This window comes from Tenrec ecaudatus, chromosome 9, assembly GCF_050624435.1.
Source record: "Tenrec ecaudatus isolate mTenEca1 chromosome 9, mTenEca1.hap1, whole genome shotgun sequence".
NCBI lineage: Eukaryota > Metazoa > Chordata > Mammalia > Afrosoricida > Tenrecidae > Tenrec > Tenrec ecaudatus.
The window spans coordinates 127,937,194-127,958,375 of NC_134538.1; the positions used below are offsets into that span (position 1 = coordinate 127,937,194).

A 21,182-nucleotide genomic window follows, 5' to 3' on the forward strand; every position below is an offset into this window, starting at 1 on the left:
TGAGTAAGGGCGGGCGTACAAGCATAGGTAGGTCCTGTGCTCCCTTCCAGACCACAAGGCTAGACACTCCTGGTGACTGAGGAGAAAGGCTCACCTCTAAAACACTCCCAACAAAAACCGCAAGCTCCTGCTTTGTGAAGTTACTAATATAACTCATCACACATGGCAGCTAAATAGGAAGAATGGATCCGAGTGAGAAGACATGGACTCCAGGCACTGAAAGGAAACCAGCGGAGCAGAAGCCAAAATGCTACCTGCTCCAGAAATGGTTCCGAGAACATTTCAGAGAAAACTGCTTACAATGAAACATGGATCACTGATGCAGATGAGAATCTTCATCTTCAATTCTTGCAAAATAAAGAAAATGAGATGAATGCGGCTGAGCCTCAAAGACTGTGACTGAGGTTCCGATTCATACACAGACGGCTTTAGTCCAGACAAAATGCGATTAAACATGGAGCTGAGATCTGTGGTGACTGCACCAAGTTCTCTCGGGAGGGCACACATCCATCCAGCACTGCTAACGTGCCTTCCAGAAAAGGGGCCCGTGAAAACGGGCTGCCCCGGGGATCTGCTGGGCCGGGTGAACTCAAGGCTGAGAAGCCCGTTCAGAAGGTTATGGCAATTGTTTTTCTTTGTTTTGTTATGATTCAAAAGGAGGTAAGCTTGGTGGATTTTCTCAAAGGACACAGGTGAACAAGGCGGACTGTTTTTTTGTAAGAAGTTTTAGAGCACGGAAAAATGCCCTGGTGAGGAAAAGGCGAGGAAAGGTGAGCCCAGAAGCATTTTTCCATTGTGGAATTGCATGCCGAGGGCTGTGCGTGAGCATTTCATGGGAATGTTTACCCCATCCACCCTCCTGACCTGGTCTTGCTAACCCTTTGGACTTCTTTCTGTTCCCAGAACTCGAGAATCATTGAAAAGGAGCATAATTGGAATGCCCCATGATGCCCAAACTACCGCTTAGGCAGGATGTAAACCAAACATCGCAGATGCTTCAAAGAAGGGTTCAAGATGAGGGAATAAAAAGTGACCCAAAATCGGTGGCAAGGAGGGTGTAAGAGGCCTGCTAGGGCTTGATCAAGGGCAATGTAACTGAGAGGAATTACTGAAACCCAAATGAAGGCTGAACATGATAGTAGGACAAGAGGAAAGTAAAGGGAAATAAAGGAGCTAGGAGGTAAAGGGCATTTATTTATAGATTTAGTATTATGGTAGCCGATGGATATTGAGCCTCTACTCAAGTACTTCTTCAATGCAAGAACACTTTGTTCTGTTAAAGTGGCATTCCACGATGCTCATCTTCCCGACACGATCACTGAAGACAAAGTGGGTGCATAAGCAAATGTGGTGAAGAAAGCTCACAGTTCCCGGCTATCAAAAGATATAGTGTCTGGGGTCTTAAAGGCTTGAAGATAAACAGATGGCCATCTAACTCAGAAGCAACAAAGCCCACATGAAAGAAGCACACCAGCCTGTGTGATCAGGTGTTGCTAGGATCAGGTATCAGGCATCAAAGAACAAAAAAATCTTATCATTCTGATTGAGGGGGAATGCAGAGTGGGCACCCAAAGTCCATCTGTAGGCAACTGGACATCCCCTTACAGAAGGGTAGCGGGAAGGAGATGAGCCAGTCAGGGTGCAGTGTAGCACCGATGAAACATACAACTTCCTTCTAGTTCCTAAATTCTTCCTCTCCCCCTACCCCCAACTATCATGATTCCAATTTTACCTTACAAATCCGGCTAGACCAGAGGATGTACAATGGTACAGATAGGAACTGGAAACACAGGGAATCCAGGACAGATGAACCCCTCAGGACCAGTGGTGAGAGTGGTGACACCAGGAAGGTGGAGGGAAGGTGGGGTAGAAAGGGGGAACTGGTTACAAGTATCTACATATAACCTCCTCCCTGGGGGATGGACAACAGAAAAGTGGGTGAAGGGAGACGTTGGATAGTGCAAAATATGATAAAATAATAATAATTTATAAATTATCAAGGGTGCATGAAGAGAGGGTGGGTGGGGAAGGAGGGGGAAAATGAGGAGCTGATACCAAGGGCTCAAGTAGAAAGCAAATGTTATGAGAATGATGATGGCAACAAATGTACAAATGTGCTTGATACAATGGATGAATGGATGGATTGTGATAATAGTTGTACAAGACTTTAATAAAATGATTTTTTAAAAAGGGTTCAAGGGATAGGGACAGCATCTTCTGAAATGGAGGGGTATTGATGGAGGGGAATATAAAAATTGCTTTTCTTTCTATCATAATTTCAGATTTTTGTTTAGTAATGGCTTCTACGATTTGGTAGTTTTTATTTACCCTCATTCATGGAAAATTATCTCAGCTATGATAGCAGAATTTTTCCTTGTCCTTACTCTCATTCTTTTATATCCATAAGATTCTCTGTTCTGCAGACTATAGGAAAGGCTCTAATGATCACATCCTTTACTTTCATAGAATGAAAATGTATAGCCTCTATTAGAAGTTTCAGAGAGCGCTAGTAATCCAGTGGACCACCAGATGGGCTGCTAATCACAAAGTCAGTGGTTCAAACCCACCAGCTGCTCTCTGGGAGAAAGAGGAGGCTGTCTGTTCTTAGAAAGATTTAAAGCCTTGAAAAACCCTAAGGGCAGTCCTCTTCTGTCTTCCAGGGTTGCCCCGAGTCAGAGTCACCTGAAGGCAGTGAGTTGGTTTTGGTTTTATTGAAAGTTTCTAAGAATGTTTTCCCTTAATGAAAAGGCTTTCAGATAAGTGCTTTTACCTGACCTTAACTCAGTGTAATAATTAAAATACTCTGAACTTACCTTAGGACATGTGGGATTTCTTGCCGTTTCAATCATTAACGCGGATCCCATTTTATCCCTTGATTGAAAGAGAAGAAATACATTAAATCCAATGATTCTATTATCAGGGAGCATGCACTGTGTAAACACTATTTGCCCAAGGCTTTGTCAAGGTGCTGCAAGCGATTAATAATCCAGGTAATAGCACATGAAACAATACTTAGCTATTCATCAATGTGATTAAAAACACAGAGGCCTCTAAAAGTGCAGAGGGAAGTGGCAATGTGCAACTGTACGGAGGTACTCTACTGCACAAGAAAAAACAATTCATAACAGAAGATTGTTTCACATTAACACTTTAAGCCCTTATTAACCACATTTAAATAGTGATTTTATGATTTCATGAGAATTAACATTTTTTCTAATAGACATAAAAAAGAGCAGAAAATAAGCTACATATAATGTTAATAAATTAAAATATTTCACACTTGCAAAATGTTAGTATTCCACAGAATTACTGATACATTTTATGCAATTTTCAAAGTATCAGAAGGATTTTCTAATGTATCAGAAGGATCTTTTTACAGCACACCAAGGTTCACTATGCAGATGAATAGAAGACATTTAATAGAATTGTACAAAAGAATAAAAAGACTTGCCACATCGATTTAAAAACGTGCTATGCAAAGGATTAATTACACCTTAGAGATTGTGTATAAAAATAAATGAGTAAAGAAAGCAAAATTTAAAAAAAAAAAAAAGAAAGCAAAATTTTAAAACTAGACCCTCTGTGGACCAGAATTTAAAATATAAAAAGATGGTGGTTAAATCAGGAGAAAATGCTGGGATATCTGAATTAAATATTTGCAATAAATTAAAAATTTTATACACTAATAAAAATTGTATCATAATAATTTTTAGATGAATTAGTATTAATTGTAAGCTTCATGACATCTTACAACTAAAATATAACAAATAAATAATAATCTGGTTTTAGGATGGAAAAGACTTTCTAAACTTTCTAAAGTTAAAAATCACTAAAGGAAAAAATCTGAATAAATGAAGATTTATAATTCTCTGTATTTTAATGATGATGGCAACAAATGTACAAATGAGGATTGTTATTAAGAGTTGTATGAGCCCACAATAAAATGATTTTTTAAATTCTCTGTATTTAAAAAATCATTAAAAATCTATTTTCAACATAGTATAAGTAGCAAGCTTATAACAGGGAAGAATATCAGAATAGAAAAATAAGCAACCACCATGCCCTAGATACTCACAAGGAAGAAATATATGTAGTCAAAATCATTTTTAAAGGTTCACAGTGTTACAAATTGAAACGCCAGTCTAAAAACCTCTAAAAACATAGTAGAAACTAAAATGTTTGCTTCTGTGATATTGCATAGAATGGAAAAACATACTGATATGGGGGGAAGAACTGGGACAACTAATTGGAGTACATTTCAGCTACAGAAGGACCTTAAAATACTTAAAACCTCTGACCCCCCAATTTTATTTCCAGAAATTTACCTAAAAGATATATCCAGAGATTATATTTAAGTAGATATTTAAGATATCCATCTAAAGTTTATTTTGAATTGCAAAAATATCTAATGTAGCTCATTTTCCTAACAAAAAACAATACATCTATAAAATGGAAATATGCTTCATTTTGAATGGAAGTATTTGGTGACATCAGAAAGTATTCATCATGAAACGCCAGGTGGAAATGCAGGACATAAAATCACACATATATTATCATGACGGTTTTGTGAAGGGAATGAATATATATAAACATGCATATATATTTCCATCGAGCAAATTCTAGAAAGAAATGTACTAACATGTGAATAGTTATTTTGTGTTAAATCGGAATAGAATTGACGTTAGTTATTTTCATTATGTATTTTCTATTTTCCATACGGTTATTTTAAAATTACCTCTAACCAACCACTAAGCTTCTTATAGATTGACCCACTAGTAGTCACAAAATCTTAGGGTCAACAAATTTGTCCTAAATATTCACAAATGTCCTAAAAGGAATTAAGAAAATTAGATAAGCAGCCTTTTAAATTATGCCAAATAAAGCTGTAACATATAGTGCACAGAAGAATAAAGTGATACAACAATCCAGCTACGTACCATGCGTGTGAGTCTAGAGGGAAATGAAACAGAGAGGAGCACAGTGGCCTCCAGCTCCCAGTCATAAGACCGGGAGTGCTGCGAAGTGTCTACTTGTGCTTGTAATTTCCAAAGTGAACATAAGGGTTATAAAATACTTTGGTAAAAAAGGTTTGAAAATTCTTAAGATGTTACGGAAGCTATTCTATTAATGACATGTAAATAAATGAATAAGTTAGAACACCACAGAATAAAAATATGGTCTATATAAAATTCGGTCTCATATTTTCAAAAGAGCTGGTGGAATTTGTCTATGTAAATCTCATGCACAGGAACCCAAGAAAACAATGATGAAAATAAATTCACTGAAAAAATATAAACAGTGGTCACTCTCAATTAAAGCAGGTGTGGTGGCACTGTGGGGTAAGCATCGTCCTGGTAACCCCCAGGGGGTGGTTCACACCCACCAGTTGCTCTGAAGGAGACAGATGAGGCTATCTGCTCCCCTCAAGAGGTACAGCCTCGGAACCCCTAAGCAGAGTCACTATGAGTTGGAATCAACGCAATAGCAGTGAGTTTGGTGTTCGATTTTTGACTCCTCATTCAGGGATTAATTATTTAATATTCTTTCTTCTTTATATTATTCTGATAACATGCATACATTATCTACACCATGAGAAAACTTGCAAAGAGAACAGTCATAACTTACTTAAGAATCTTTTCCCATGTTTGACTGTCATAAAATGCATGGCTCCAGCTCATTTTAACCGTCCCCACAATGACGTTCTGTGAAAACACATCTGATCCCAATTTCCGATAGAGCTCCTCACACTCGTCCAGGTCCATGTGAAACAATCCCAACATGAAGGCTAATACAGCGCCTGAAAGAAAGACCCCTTGGTTTTCAGTTGGCTTCGGCAGTGAGGAGAAGAACTCCTGAGTCAGAGACTGGGATTCAATTAGACTTCCGATCCTCGTTAGCTGTGTCTCCCGAAGGAAGTTACCTAGCCGCTAAGATGCCCCAATTTCCTCATTTGAAGACTGAAGATAAAGTAACTATAATTCAGAAGGCTCAGATTGTGATAAGACATGTAAATGCCTTTATCAGGCCTCAGTAAGGATTGAATGAATCCTAACCAATAATTCTGAAAATAATGATAATTCAAAAAAATGGCTAAGATGTTATTTTACATGAAACTAAAATATATAAGGTATTATTTTTCATAGTCTCTTTTGGAATCTTAAGTAACTACTTAGTCTAACTCATGGAATACCGTATATTTGACAACTCACCAATTCATTAAAGGAATCACTCCTTCCCGTTGGTCCTGGGAACCCATGTTAATGAAAGAAATGAGTGCTGTGGGAAGGCCTTGCCAAGAGCTGAGCGCCTAGACTAGCTGCAATTAGTAGGATACAGTGCCCCCTAGTGTGTCTAAGTGGCCTAACCCTGAAGTGATGAGAAAACGGGGGAGAGCAAGCTTTGGGAAGAGCGGGTAAATAAACAGGACAAGCACCCATCAGGCCTTGCCTGCACTGTCATAAAACACCAAGAACGGGAGACCACTATTATGATATTGATCATTCTATGTGGCTTATTCTACCGAAGCTTATGCCAGGAAGACAGCAAGCTGCTTCGGAACCCTGGGGAGAAACTGGGCACCTAAACTAGGAGACCAGTGGGAATCCACCAGCTACCATGAAGGCGGAAGATGTCTTCACTCCCATGACTATCTAAAGCTTCAGAAGTCCAACGGGCAGTTTCCTCTTGTCTTACAGTGAAAAACAAAGAAGACAAAACCAAAACAAAAGCATCGGACAGTCACCAACTTTTACAATTAAAATACACACTGTACTTATACTGTACATGGCACAAAAGTAGTAAAAACGAGCTTCTCATATCATAATTTCTCATATTCCTCAATTTAAATATTGGCTTCACCCAACCAGATGAGAAGTAACTTTTCCAGAAGAGGATACCTTTTATAAAAAATCTTACCCAATTTTCTATTGGCTCAAGTGTTATAATAATACCTTCTTCCATCTTATTCTTCTTAAGGTAATACATAAAATCATACAATTATATAAAAATTTTACTTGCGATTTTGGCATAGTTAAGACTTACTAGAAAGAACACATTAAAATCTCTTTGAATGAGGAGCTCATACCAAGGGCTCAAGTAGAAAGAAAATGTTTTAAGAATGATGATGGCAACAAATGTACAAACGTGCTTGATACAACGTATGTATGTATAGATTGTGATAAGAGTTGTACAAGCTCCCAATAAAATGATTTTTTTTTAAATCTCTTTTGTGGTATTAATTTTATTCATGATATGCATTTTTAAAAGTCCATTAAGCAAACCAAAGGATTATTCATTTTCAAAACAAAAAGTAAATACCATTCAGAAAGTAACCATGACCTTAAAAATAAGCATTTTGGTTCTGAACTTCAATTCATTGCTGCACATTTATAAAAAGTAAATTACCTGTGCTTACACCACAAATGTAATCAAAGAGCTGATGAATTGGCTTCTGCGTAAGTTCAACTAGTTTTCGAAGTGTCTGAATAGTAACCACACCTCTGTAGAAAAGATAAAAAGCAAAATAAGAATTTTGTCTCAAAGAAAGCTGCAATTTTGCAATTTAAAAACCAAGGGGAAAGCTAATACTATACACTAAGAGCAGTAAAAATGTCTAAAATTACTTTTGAAAGTCCAGTATCTAAGTAATGTTATAAAACCCTGTGCTATGACAGCGTGGTTTTGAATGTTCATTCATCTCTTTCCCAATGTAAAATAGTTTTTCAACACCCCAACCTTTAAGTACTTCTTAACGGGTCTCATCGCTCTCAGGATGCCACCGCTTTGTTTCTTCCCTTACCCAAGTAGTTGGTCTCACCGACAGTCCATTACATTTGTTTTGCATAATTCATAAGTGAGATTTAAGCTCCCTTTTGTGTTTTTATTTTCTAAACTTCTCAACAACCTTAAGTTACGTGAGGCTGCTGACTTATTCAATTCTAGGTCTTGGGCTTCACAGAGGAAATAGCCAAGGGCCTGAACGGCACTGGAGGGGCAAGTACCAAGAGAACAAGATAGTCAACACTGAGAGGATAAACAAAAACAAGGGAGCGTTCCAGGCTCGGAACAAGATGCGGGGATAATAAATCATGGAAGACCATGATCGTTCGTTAGTCACCATAAGATAAAAATACATGGTGGAAATTTGTGCCCTGGTGCCTGAGGCAGAGAATATTCTAAGACAGAAGTGAAAAACTGAAGATGTCAATTCTTTTTTTTTCTTGCGGGCTAGTGGGCAACAAATAACACAGATCTGATGCGAGGTCAGAAAGTCTAAGGCAACATGTTAAGAGAATGCACTACGGCGTTCCAGGTGAGACGTGCAGAATTAAAGATAATGTTGACACACATCTTCATATTTAACAACGTGATCCCACTACTTTTATAAAAAGTAAATAAAACGTGACATCTCTTCACACAGAAAAGAGTAGAAGAATCAATATGTTAAAAATAATCTTGGCAGTTGTGAGCTATAGTTGATTTTAATTTATTTTCATATTTTTTTCTTCCTAACTACTAGCGTAATGGGGGCAGGGAGTTAAATTGCTACATGTATATATTTAGAATTAATTTTAAAAATACCTAACTTATCGAATTGCTAATATGTTACCATGCCTAACACTGTACTGTTTTTGCGCTTAGGTACTTCCAAACTGATTTAGACTCATAATGAGCTTATATACATAATAGAACAAAATATTGCCCAGGCCTGCCCTGCCCCACCCTCACAATCCTGTTACTATGTCTGAGTCTATTGTTGCAGCCATTGCCACCAATTCATCTTCAACATATCCCACATAAGAAAGACAAGTCTCATCACCCTTGTTTCTAAGGAGCGTGCATGCCGGCTGTACTTCGTCCAACAGATGTGTTTGTTTTTCAGAAAGTCTGTGGTACATTCTTCACCAACGCTATAATTCATATATTTGTGTCAATTCTTCCGTCTTTTTCACTGTCCCGCTTTCATATGCATATGTCGATTAAAAATTACAACTCACAGCCACCTGATAGGAAGAGTGGAACCTTCCTTGTGCGCTTCCAAGGCTGTAATTGTGTGGGAGTAGAAAGCCTGACATGGCTCCTGACTTGAACTTAGCAGCCAGCGCATGACCACTATGCAACCGAGGCCCCTGGATCCCATCCCTAGATTTCCAAATTCTTTCCCTCCAAGTGTCTCCTTGCATGGCTAACACAACCCTTTCCTGGAAGACCAGCTACTTACTAGTAGCACACCTCGTTTTCACCAAACCACCTCACTCCAGGCATGTGAGTGACCTCTGATACTGATGTACTTCCAGAGCGCTACTCTAATACCACCCCACTTCCTCAAAGGGAAGCCAGGATCACGCTCTAAAATAGCACCATTATCCTCTAGCCTCTTATTTTACCTTCCTTCATATACAAATGCACAGCCTTGTTTTATTATTTACTAGCTTTCTCCTCTTCTGAGATAAAGGTTTACCGAGTGCCCCGGACCTAGATCCATACTTGAAACACAGTAGCTATCCAATGATATTTCTTAATTGATTCAATAAATGGAATCTCTCAGCCCAGAAACTCTGAATTGAATAACTGAGAAGACTGGCCCCTTCCTTTCCTCGGTGAAGCTCATTAACTACCACTTGCTTTACTTTTTAAAAAGATAAATCATTTTACTGGGGGCTCGTACATATATTATAACTGTCCATACATCCATTATATTAAGCAGACAAGTACAAAAATTGCCATCAACAATTTCAAATCATCTTTCTTCTTGAGTCTTTTACTAGCTCCTCTTTATTCCCTCCCTTGCCCACTCTGCCACCCTTAAAAACATTTAATATATAATGTTATTATTATTTATACATAAATAATACACACACCATTCTATCCCTATACCTGATCTATGAAAACTCGACTCCATCTTTCCAATTCATAGCTAATTTAACATTCACCTTCTTGGTGACGTCACTTCTCAAGAAAGATCACCCAAGATTATTCCCCCCTCAATCAATTCCATCCCCATTAGCCAAGCGTGCGTTTCTGAGTGCACCTTATATTCAAGACAACTGCTTTTCTCGACACCAATGGCCTTCCCGGTAATCCCGGTAATCCCGCCCAGACCCCCACCAAGCAGTGACTGGTTTTACCATATCCAGTCTCTCTTTTTCTTCACTTTTTTGGGGGGTGGAGGGGGACATTTTTTTCTTTCCTCCTTTGCTTCCCCTCGCCACCACCACTGAACAAACAAGACTGGTGTCATCTGCGTAGATGCTTAATTAGCCTCTGCTCCCATCTGCCACCCATTCTTTCCCGTTGCTGTCAACGTGTGACAGAGAGGAGACCCACCCACTGGACACACAGTGGCTGCAAGCACGCCGGCAGAGTGAAACGAAGTACTTCAGCGCCCAGCACGCGGCACGACACCCACGAAGCGCGGAAGCGGAGAGGAGTGGATACAGCAGGGAAGTGGGGCACCAGGTAGGAAATCTGGAGGGGCTGGGGTGGGGCGAGGGGGGTTGCAAAAGGGAGTTGTTCTCAAAGCCAAGCCAGAGAATCAAAGCAACACATAGGCAGGAACTAAAAAAACTATGAGCGAATTTAACAAGTGGATGAATTGTCAGTAGAAACAGTGGAGCTTGATGATAAAATGATCTCCTTGTGAAAACGAAGAAAACATTTGTTTCTTGTTTGGCTGCCACATGGGCACTGCCAGCGAGGACAGAGAACCAGGGAGGCCCAGACGGAGACTCCTCCTAACGGCCATTCACACTGTACTCACGCAGTAAAGGGAAGCTCAGTTATGAAACACGGTTCACATTTCAAGATTCTCATAGTTGCTAAGTTCAAAAGCACCACTCCAAAAAAAAGACTCTTAAAAGGCTACAATGTTAGATGAAATTAAACTAAAAGGTAATTCCGATATTCATGAAAGGAGCTCCTATTTGTGAAAGGGCAATGCATTATGAAAAACAATTTCATGTTTTACTTTTTAATCTGACTTCGTAACGGTTTAAATACAGAGTTGGGTTAAAAATCAAGTTGCTGTGAGTACACGGAAACTGCCAGTTTAAACAACCCCTTGCCTTGTGCCTCCGCCATCGATCGTGAGGATGCGGACCCCTCTCCCTTTCACCGGGTCCACGTAGCCCATCAGCGCCAAAATTTCTCTAACGACAGCCTGCAGCGTTTCGTCCTTGATTTGTCGAATTCGTAGCAAATATGGAATAAGTCTTTCCTATATTGAGAGAACGGTGTTAAAAGTATCATTTTAATCATCACATCCCAATTTCACATATAATCAAAGTGCCAGTGTTTATTATTTTCTCAGTAATCAGAAGTGGAAGGTAAGTTTTTGATCTGTGATGCGGTATCTAGGACGATGAAAGTCAGCCTCTACCTAAGTATTTCAAAGATAAAAGGCTTAGTCCCTTAGCCTATTGGCGCTGTGGGTGAGGCGTCGGACTGCTACCTGCAAGGTGGCAGTGCAGACCCACCAGCCACTCCACTGGCGAAAGATGCAGATTTACATTCTCAGGGAACCCGATCCAAGAGAGTGATTAGTTGGAGTCCATGGCTGTGGGTCTTGGGTCAGGATTTAATAGAAATGTGCGAAGTATTCATTGTTACAACAAAAGGCTAAATGAGCTTGAGAGATTTTACACAATATTTTCCCCACGTCCAACAGTTAAGCGGCAAACCATGAAAATGGTTTAAGACATTCAGGTGCTAAACTGGGAGTTTGGGTCTAACCTTGAAGTGCCTCAAAGACAGGCCTACTGACTTACTTCCAAAACCGGAGTCACCGAAGGCTGTCTGGAGCACGGCTCTGCCCTGACCCATGACATCACCGTGAGTCAGCGGCAGCTGGGCAGTAAGCAGTTTAATTACAGAGCGTGGGGTCCACCACAGCAATGTAAAGGGCACATTACCCCAAGATGCAGCCAAAAAGGCGAATTAAGGTGAACAAAGTCCATTTATAATCTTCTAAATGGGAAGTTTAAAATAAGCACTAAAAGATTCCTAATGTAATTTTGATAATATCTAGTCATTCAACATTTCAAAATAATTTTAATAGTATAAACACTAAATAAATATAAATTCAATGATTTCCTCATATTTTCAACATTCCTCTGAAGACAGTCGATGTAAACGGGTTTAAGTAAATTACCTTCATTATTTTATATTTGAAAGCCTGATTATTTTATTGAATGCGATTACTAATTCAATTTGAAATAAGTGATTAAAATTTGGAGAGTTTCAAACATGACAACACCATGAAATAAAAAGGTTTCCTTATGACTGGCATCCCTGTCTTAAAAGCTTGGTTCACGCTCTCTCCCTCCGACTCACAGTGATGCTACAGGGCAGAGCAGAACTGCCTCTGGGTTTTGGGACTGGGACTCTGTAGGAGAGCAGAAAGCCTCCTCTTTCAAACTGCCGACCTTGCGATTGATTAGCAGCCCAGTATGGCTCCAGACTATAAGTATCTACAGTACAAGAAAGGAAAAATTGGCAGCTCTTGCACAACGCAAGCAATATGGTGAAATTTATCTTGTCTTTTATAAATGTTGAATCTCAGGCGAAGATATTAGTACTAATAGCATACTTATATCAGGGTAAGTAAACTAATAATGACTATAGCAGAGCAATTAAACTAATTATAGAACAAGGATAGGGGCAATTATAGAACATACATCTTGGATATGAAAAAAAACTTTAAAATTTTTATTGTTCTTTTCAATTTTAAGACCAGACCGGATTAAGGAAATCAGAAATTACCTTGACTGCCACTCCTTTTCCTTCCGGGTATTCCAGGAGATGGAAAGTCAGTTCTTCCACCCGACTAATACAGAGCTTCGGGTCCGTCGTTCTTCTTAATGCTTGCACTAGTGCCCGGGTTCTGTTATCAATGCTCACTCTTGCAATAATCTATTAGATACAAATTACACAGATAAGACGAGAAGATGAAACTGCTGTCGACCCCAATCTGTTTAAATTTCCCAGGTCTCAGTGGGAAATTAAGCACGTTCTATGCCTGACAAAATGAATACAGTGCACAAAGCCCCAAAGAGTCTGACTTGCCTTTTCTCGCTGAATGGATAAGCGCTCTTTCTCCTCGGCAGCTTTGTCTTTACTGGCAATCACCTTGGCGTTTGTCTCCTCTTTTTCTTCTGTCAGAGTTTTGGGGTCAGGCTTTCGTTTGGGGACCAGGACGCCAATGTAACCACCTACTAAAGCTTGTACACCTCCAGTGGGACGAGAAAGAAAGTTGGCAAAACTTGGTTTAGTGGAAACTGGACCGTCTCCAGGCGTGCCAGTCACCAGGCCTGGATCGGAAGAAATGAATTTCCCGTCTTGTTGAAATGATTTGTCTTTGAGTTCTGAGCTATCTTGCAAATATTCCTTTTCCTTTCTTTGGGCCATTTTCATCTTGTTTTGGAAGTATGAGTTAATGTGGTTGGCCCAAAAGGAAAACGACTCTTCGACCTTTGTGCTGATGCTCCCTGTGTATGCAAAAAGACTTGGCCTCTGGGTCTCCTTGTCTTCACCTGCAGGGGGGCTCCTTTTTGCAGGAAGAGGACTCTCTGTGGCCGATGTGCCACTGTGCTTTGTCAGCGTTTTGATGGCTTGTTTAAGGCTTCCCTGTTTTAACCAGCCACTACCCGATATTTTTCTGAATATTCCAGGACTTGGCTTAAGTTGAGCTAAACGTGAAATCATTTCATTCTGACTGCCAAACACAGCCTTTGAGGCAGAGTGCAGAGTGCTCTTAATACGGGATATACGAATGCTCACTTTCGTAAGTCCCTTAGGAGCAGAGGTGCTAAGTTTCAAAATTCCGACGCGTAAGCCATGCTGGCTTGGACTGCAGCCGTGCGTCTTGCAAGAATGCGCTTCGCTGGGAGCCCGTTTACATCTTATTCTGCTCACGTGAAAATCTCTTTGCAGACTGATGTGGCTTACCCTCCAGTGAGACTGAGGTGAGCACAAGAAGTGAAGTGGCTTGTTTCTCTGCTTCCCACAAAGGCCTCTTGCATTACTAAGGAGGTAAATATATATATCGAACGTCAAATTAAGAGACATAACTTAAAATCACTTATTTTCTAGATTTTGATTTTTTCCTCACTTCATTCATGAATGTTTCATTTTAGAAATGTCATAATTCATGGTCTTACCTGAAATGGCAAAAAAACAAAAAACAAATTAGAATTCAAGATAAAGTTAAAAACAGGCATAAAGTACACTTTTTTTTTGGTTTTTTGCTTGTTTGCAGTACACTCAGCAATTTGCCTCAAAAGAAGACAGTCATGTTTTTCCAGTATGGCTGACGTAGATTTATTCTTTAGGTAATCAAAACCAGAATTTGATTGAAAAAGAAGTTCAGTACTAGAGTATTTAACAAAAACTTAAGGAGGCTTCTTAATCTGATAATTTTTTTGTATGGCACATAATATGTAACTTGGGCATATTGCTGGTTTCTTTTTGTTTTTTCCTTATTGCTAAATCCTTGACAGTTAAATGTGATTCCTTGAAGGAATTGAAAATATCAGCTCTTGCAGTTCATTCACTGCAGACCATCTATTAAATGGCTAATCTAGACCAGAAAGAGCTGGTGACAAAGTGGGTTACACATTGAAAACCGAAAAGTCAATAGTTCAAAACCACCAGTTGCTTCATCGGAAAAAGACGAAGCTTCCTACTCCCTTGAAGAGTGACGACTTCTGAAGGGATCAGTTACCAGGCATCAAAGAACAAAAATCATATCATTGAATGCTCCCGGATACAATCGCTGAAGACAAACGAGTGCATAAGCAATGTGGCGAAGAAAGCGGATGATACCCGGCTATCAAAATATTTAGTGTCTGGGGTCTTAAAGGCTTGAAGGTAAACAAGCAGCCATCTAGCTCAGAAGCAACAAAGCCCACATGGAAGAACACACCAGCCTGTGCGATCACGAGGTGTCGAAGGGATCAGGTATCAGGCATCAAAGAACAAAAAATTGTATCATAGTGAATGAGGGGGGCAGTGCGGAGTGGAGACCCAAAGCCCATTTGTTGGCCACTGGACATCCCTGACAGAAGGGTCTTGGGGAGGAGACGAGCCAGTCAGGGTGCGATGGAGCAACCATGAAACATACAACTTTCCTCTAGTTCCTAAATGCTTCTTCCTCCCTCACTATCATGATTGATCCCAGTTCTACCTTACAAATCTAGCTAGACCAGAGGGTGTACACTGGTAAAGACAGGAACTGGAAACACAGGGAATCCAGAGCAGATGATCCCTTCAGGACCAGTGGTGGGAGTGGCGATACTGGGAGGGTGGGTTGGAAAGGGGGAACCAATTTCAAGGATCTACATGTGACCTCCTCCCTGAGGGATAGAAAACAGAAAAGTGGGTGAAGGGAGATGTCAAACAGGGCAAGATATGACAAAATAATAATTTATAAATTATCAAGGGATCATGAGGGAGGGGGGAACAAGGAGGGAGGGGGAGAAATGAGGACCTGATGCCAGGGGCTTAGGTAGAGAGCAAATGTTTGAGAATGATGAGGGCAATGAATGTACAGATGTGCTTTACACAATTGATGTATGTATGGACTGTGATAAGCTATATGAGCCCCCAATAAAACGATTAAAAAAAAAAGAGTGATGGCCTCAGAAGCTGACAGGGACAGTTCTCTGTCCTACAGGGTCTCTATGAGTCGGAATCGACTTGGTGGACATGAGTTTGGAGTTTGTGTGTTTATACCAGACACGCACTAGGTGCTGCAGTTACAAAGACAAATGGGACAGGAAGCTAACAAACTTCCAGTCTCAGGTAAGAGCGAGTTGCTATACAGTCCCAAAGTACTCATTAAATCAAAGTAGTCAAATGATAGAAAACATGTAGCATTTGACAGATAAGGGGTTGTTAACCATAATGTACACAAAGAGCATCTACTAACAAGAAAAACATCCAATATAAAAAGCAAACAAAAAGTATAAATAAAACTGGCCAGAAGAAATACAAACAGTAAATTTGTGAAAAGCATGCTTCTTCAAATCATAGAAGAGTGCTGATTGAAATAGCAATTTTTTCCCTATCAATTGGTAAAACTTTAGAGGAGTCATAAAGAGCCCTGATGGTGACCTGTTGGGTTGCTAACTGCAAGGTCGGAAGTTCAAAACCTCCAGCAGCTCCATGGGAGAAAGAGGACGCTTTCTACTCCCATAGAGTTACAGTCTCATAAGCCCACCGCGGCAGTTCTACCTGTCACTATGACTCAGAATCCACTCAATGGCATTGATTTTAGTGTTCATAATAGGTTGGTAGTCTCTGATGAAATTTTAAATGCTATCAAAATTTTAAGTATATTCTTTGACATGCAATTTGATTAATAAGAAAACACCCTATAGAAATACATATATATATATATATATATATATATATATATATATATATATATATATATATATATAAATCTCAACTCACTTCCATGAAATCTATGCACACTCAGAGCAACACCATACCCCCTTTGGGTTTCTGATGAGACTGTAACTGTTTATGGGAGTAGAAAGCCCCATCTTTCTCTTGTGCAGCGGCTGGTGGTTTCAAGCTGCTGACCATGTGGATCACAGCCCAATGTATATCCACTATGGAATCAGGGTTCATATATACGAGGGGTACCCCCACCAAAACACAGGATTTTCCCCCAAAAGTTATGTATTTAATTAAAAAACAATCGTATCACCTTTAAAGTATTCTCCATTATAGTTCATACATTTGTCAACTCTGAGATTCCACTCTTAGAAACATTGTTCAAACTCATCTGCTTGGATGGCGGACAGCACCTTCCTCATTTTTTCTTCACCTCTTCTACATCATCAAATTGCTGTCCTTTCCTGTCCCTCTTCATTCGCAGAAACAAAAAGAAGTCTCACTGAGTGAGGTCAGGTGAGTTAGGTGCGTGGAGCCAGAGAGGCATGCTGACTTTTCCAACAAATGGCACACTGAGATGGCTGTGTGAGCAGATACATTGTCAGGGTGGCAAAACCAGTCCATCTGCCACAAATCAGGCCTTTGTGGTCACAAAATGTCATGCTTTGTTCTGAAATGTTTTTCTTTCTCAAAAGAAAGGTTGATGAACAGTCTGACCTGGGTAATGAGCGCCAAAGGCACTATCTCCTTCACCTCAAAAACGCCCTACGAGCATTGTCTTCATCACTGATTTCACATGAACAGCTTTGGGGGAATGAGCTGATGATGGGCTCTTTCACTGGCTTGATTGATGTTTGCTTTCAGGTTGTAAGAATAGCACCATGTTGTCACCAGTAGTGACCTTGGAAAAAAGTCTGGGTCACTTCAGAGCTGTGACTTTAAAGCAAGGCCTGTTTCCACTTAACGCTGTTTTTCCTGGTCCCTCAGAACCCGAGGCCCACATTTCACAGTGACCCTTCTCATTTTCAAATCTTCTATTAAAACTTGCTGGACCAAGCTCCAAGACAGTCCAGATATCTTCCCCGTCTCTTCAATGGTCTATCGTCAGTCTTGGAGCACAAGTGCATGGATTTTGTTGATATTTTTGTTCATTCAGGAAGTTGACAGACATCCAGAACAACGTCATCAATCAACCTTTCACCTCCTTTGAAATGAGTAAACCGCTCATACACTTGCGTTTTTCTTGTAGCGCTGTCCTTGTAAGCTTGTTCAACATCACAACAGTTTCTGCGGCATTTCCCCCCGCGGGAAACAAAGTTTCACACGGTTCTCTTAAAACTGCCATCACAAAAAAACGAGGTTGGAGCAAAACTGCTTTCATGAAAAAATTCACTGTGACCAGAGAGAACCTTTCCAGGCGATGCCATTGGGTGCACTAACTCAGAGTGAATTGTTCGATGCTTGCCTAGTGGGAAAAATGTGTATGAAAGCGCTGCTCCATCCGGCGCAATTCCTTTTTGGGGGGTACCTCTTTGTATGTACATACACACGTGCGCATGCACATACACATATATACACACATACACATATGTATGATTCCCTGAAGAACTGACTGAGATTTTTAAAAATATTGTACTGGAAAACAATCCTAAATAGATTCTTACAAGAAATGATTTAATAATTATGATACATAGATACATCCTCAAGGTTGGCAGTTTGAATCTACCAGTCACTCCTTGGTAGAAAAAAATGTAGTTCTCTGCTTTCATAAAGATTTACAGCCTGAGAAACTCAAATGGGCAGGTTTTACTCTGACCTACAGGGTCATTCTGAGTTGGAATCGATTTGATGACAATGGGTTTGGTTTGGTTTGATTTCACTTTAGTAGTTAAAAGGTACTAGATCGCTCTCTCCCCCTCTCCCTCTCCTTTCCCTCCCCCTCCCTCTCCCTCTCTCCCCCTTCTTTCCTTCCTCCCCCTCTCTCCCCCTCCCTCCCTCTCTCTCCCCCTCTCTCCCTCTCCCTTCCCGCCCCTCCCTTGGAGAAAAAATAAAAATTAAAACAAAAATTTTTAAAAAGGTACTAGATCAGTGGTTCTCAACCTTCCTAATGCCAGAACCCTTTAATACAGTTGTGGTGACCCCCAACCATAAAATTATTTTCATTGCTACTTCATAACTATAATTTTGCTACTGTTATAAATCATAATGTAAATATCTGATATGCAGGATGTATCTTCATTGTTACAAATTGAACAGAATTAAAGTATAGTGATCAATCACAAAACAATATGTAATAATATATTGTGAAATATTTTTTCTAAGGACAAATAAATGAAATTTTGTCTTGAAGCATGGTGTAGCATGGCTAACAGTCTTAATATAACAATAGTAAACTACATTGCTACATTTTACAACAGTATGCATAAAAAGCCAGCATCAGTGCAAAGGTTGAGATAGCTTCTTTCTCACGGGATCAGAAATTCTCAGGGCAGTCTTTGCAAGAGCACATGAAGATCATCTTCCACAACAAGTCTAATTCTGTATTTAGACTTGACCAACAAGCTGGAAAACCCTGTTTCACAAAGATATGTTGTTGGAAATGGAAGAAGACTGTGCAACACAGTCTCAGACAGAACAGGATATGACTGCAAACACTTGATCCAGGATTATGTAACTGGCATAGAGAAATCAGTTCTCGCTGCATCGCTGTTAATGAGTTCAATGAACTCCTCTTGTGCTGTCTCAGGAACATCTTCAACTTGACTGTGAATGGGCTTCTGGCAAGTGCAAATGCGGTGTCTGGTAGATTTGGAAAGTACGATGAAATTTCGTCTGTAAGTATGTGAAAGTGTTCTTTCACAGATATTACCATCGCAATCCTTTTGTCTGGTTCAAGGTCATGTTCCTTATGTGAGTCTGGGTACTTTGGAGAAACAAGTCCACAGAAACTCATGTATAAGAGAGCGTTTTATATAAAGGTTAAGTTCACACCAAGAAAACATCCCAACCCAGTGCTGCCCAAGCCCACAAGTCCAACATGAACCCATTAACCCATATGTCCAACACCAATCCACAAAATTCTCCTCCATCTCATAAAACACATGCAATAATGCTGACTGCAGGAGGAAAGCTGAGTCAGTGAATGTGTAAGCATCTTAGCGCTGGCAGGGGTCTCCACACGGATGCTCCAGCATAGGGGTAGGTCCATGCTGCTTCTCCTCAGGGATGACTTGCAGGAAGTGAGCCTTGCCAGCTAAAGCAGGGAACTGACTAAGGCAGCTGCACCCCGGTGCGACCATCACAAAGCAAGAGACCCAAGAACTAGAAAGGCGAGGCTCACTGAGCCATTTATCTCTCCGCCCTTCAATTAACCCCACGTGTTTATCGGCCAGGTTGGGACAATAAACTAACTCATTCCTCAAAGAAAGCAAATAAGGTAGGCAACATGTAAGTTTTTTTTCATCCAACTTTTTTGCCAAGGCTGAAGTTTCATTCGGAATGATTGGATCTTTTCAGACAAATGGCGGCATGTTTCATTTGGTCCTTGCAGTGATAAATTTAACTCATTCAAGATGGCAACCAAGTAAGCTATTTTCTGCAGTTCACTTTTATCGCTGAAAAGTGCTTCGAACTGCGGTCTTGCTTTCTGATTAAAAAATGTTTTGAGTTCATCACGAAGCTCAAAAACACGTTTTAAAACTTTTCCTCTAGACAACCATCTCACTTCAGTGTTAAATAGCAGAGGATTGTTCAGTGCTTCTAACTCGTTGCACAGTTGCGAAAACAGTCGACTGTTTAAAGTGCTTGCTTACAAAACTGACAGAACTTATTGCGCTTTTCATTATTTCTCGGAACTCTTTTGGCAGTGTCCTTATTGCTAACATTTGCCAATGAATCATACAGTGAGTTCCGATGACTTTTGGTGACTCCTCAGCACCAAATGTTGAAATCCAGATCGACAGCCTAGCATAGCTGGAGCACCGTCTGTGCAAACACCACAAATCTTAGGTTCTTTCAGAAATGAATCAACTGTGTCAAATACCATATATACTCACGTATAAGCCGAGGTTTTCAGCACATTTTAAATGTTGTTTTTGTGGTAAAATTAGATACTTTGGCTGATATTTAGGTTGGCTTATACGCAAGTATATACGGTAATATCACGTGCAGTAGTTGTCGTTTCAAGAGGTTTGCAAAAAAGAAACTCATCTTTAAAGTTGCCATCATTAATATACCTCACACAAACCAGTAACTGAACAGTTTACAACGTTTGTAGATTCATTAAGCTGAATGCTCAATATTGGAAGTGGAGTAGATTTAATTTCCTGGATTTCCTGATCAAGACTATCATTAGACACGTCATCTATTCTTCTGTGGACAGTGTCGATAGATAAGGGAATTTTACTCAATTTCGTAACAAATTTGTCCCCGATCATCACTCGAACAATGTCTTCGGCCCCTGGTAACAGTAAGCCCTCAGCAATGGTGTGAGGTTTCTTAGCTCTGGTGATTCTGAGTGCCACCAATTACAAAGTTTCAACGGCTGCTACGTTTTGTTTGTCGTATTTGCCACCAGTGCCAAGTCTGGTTTTCTTGAGCCCATCAGCTTTGCTTTGAAAATAGTTGGTATCCTTGCTGGCAAAGCTCGAACACTTGCTATCAAAAGAGTGTTTTAGTTGATAGAACTTCACAACAAATAACACTGCGGTTTCTCAATTACTGCTGTAATGATTGAGGTAAAACCATACTGTAAAAAATCCTCACTACATTTTCTTTCCTTAACA

The 21,182-nt window shown here is 40.0% G+C and overlaps 1 protein-coding gene across 2 annotated transcripts in view; it reads right to left on the minus strand.

Annotated features, from left to right (window-relative positions):
- Positions 1–21,182, minus strand: part of PNPLA8 (patatin like domain 8, phospholipase A2) — a 42,217-nt gene that overhangs the window by 14,088 nt on the left and 6,947 nt on the right. Inside the window, exons 2-8 of one of the 2 annotated variants that reach the window (XM_075558560.1) lie at positions 14,108–14,156; positions 13,063–14,020; positions 12,760–12,909; positions 11,064–11,215; positions 7,405–7,499; positions 5,626–5,797; positions 2,814–2,871 (exon numbers count right to left, since the gene is read on the minus strand). In XM_075558560.1, coding sequence (XP_075414675.1) covers positions 2,814–2,871; positions 5,626–5,797; positions 7,405–7,499; positions 11,064–11,215; positions 12,760–12,909; positions 13,063–14,020; positions 14,108–14,112 — 1,590 coding nt within the window. In that variant the 5' untranslated portion in view covers positions 14,113–14,156. Of the gene's footprint in view, positions 1–2,813; positions 2,872–5,625; positions 5,798–7,404; positions 7,500–11,063; positions 11,216–12,759; positions 12,910–13,062; positions 14,157–21,182 lie in introns of both variants that reach the window. The other variant, XM_075558559.1, reaches the window with a different exon arrangement.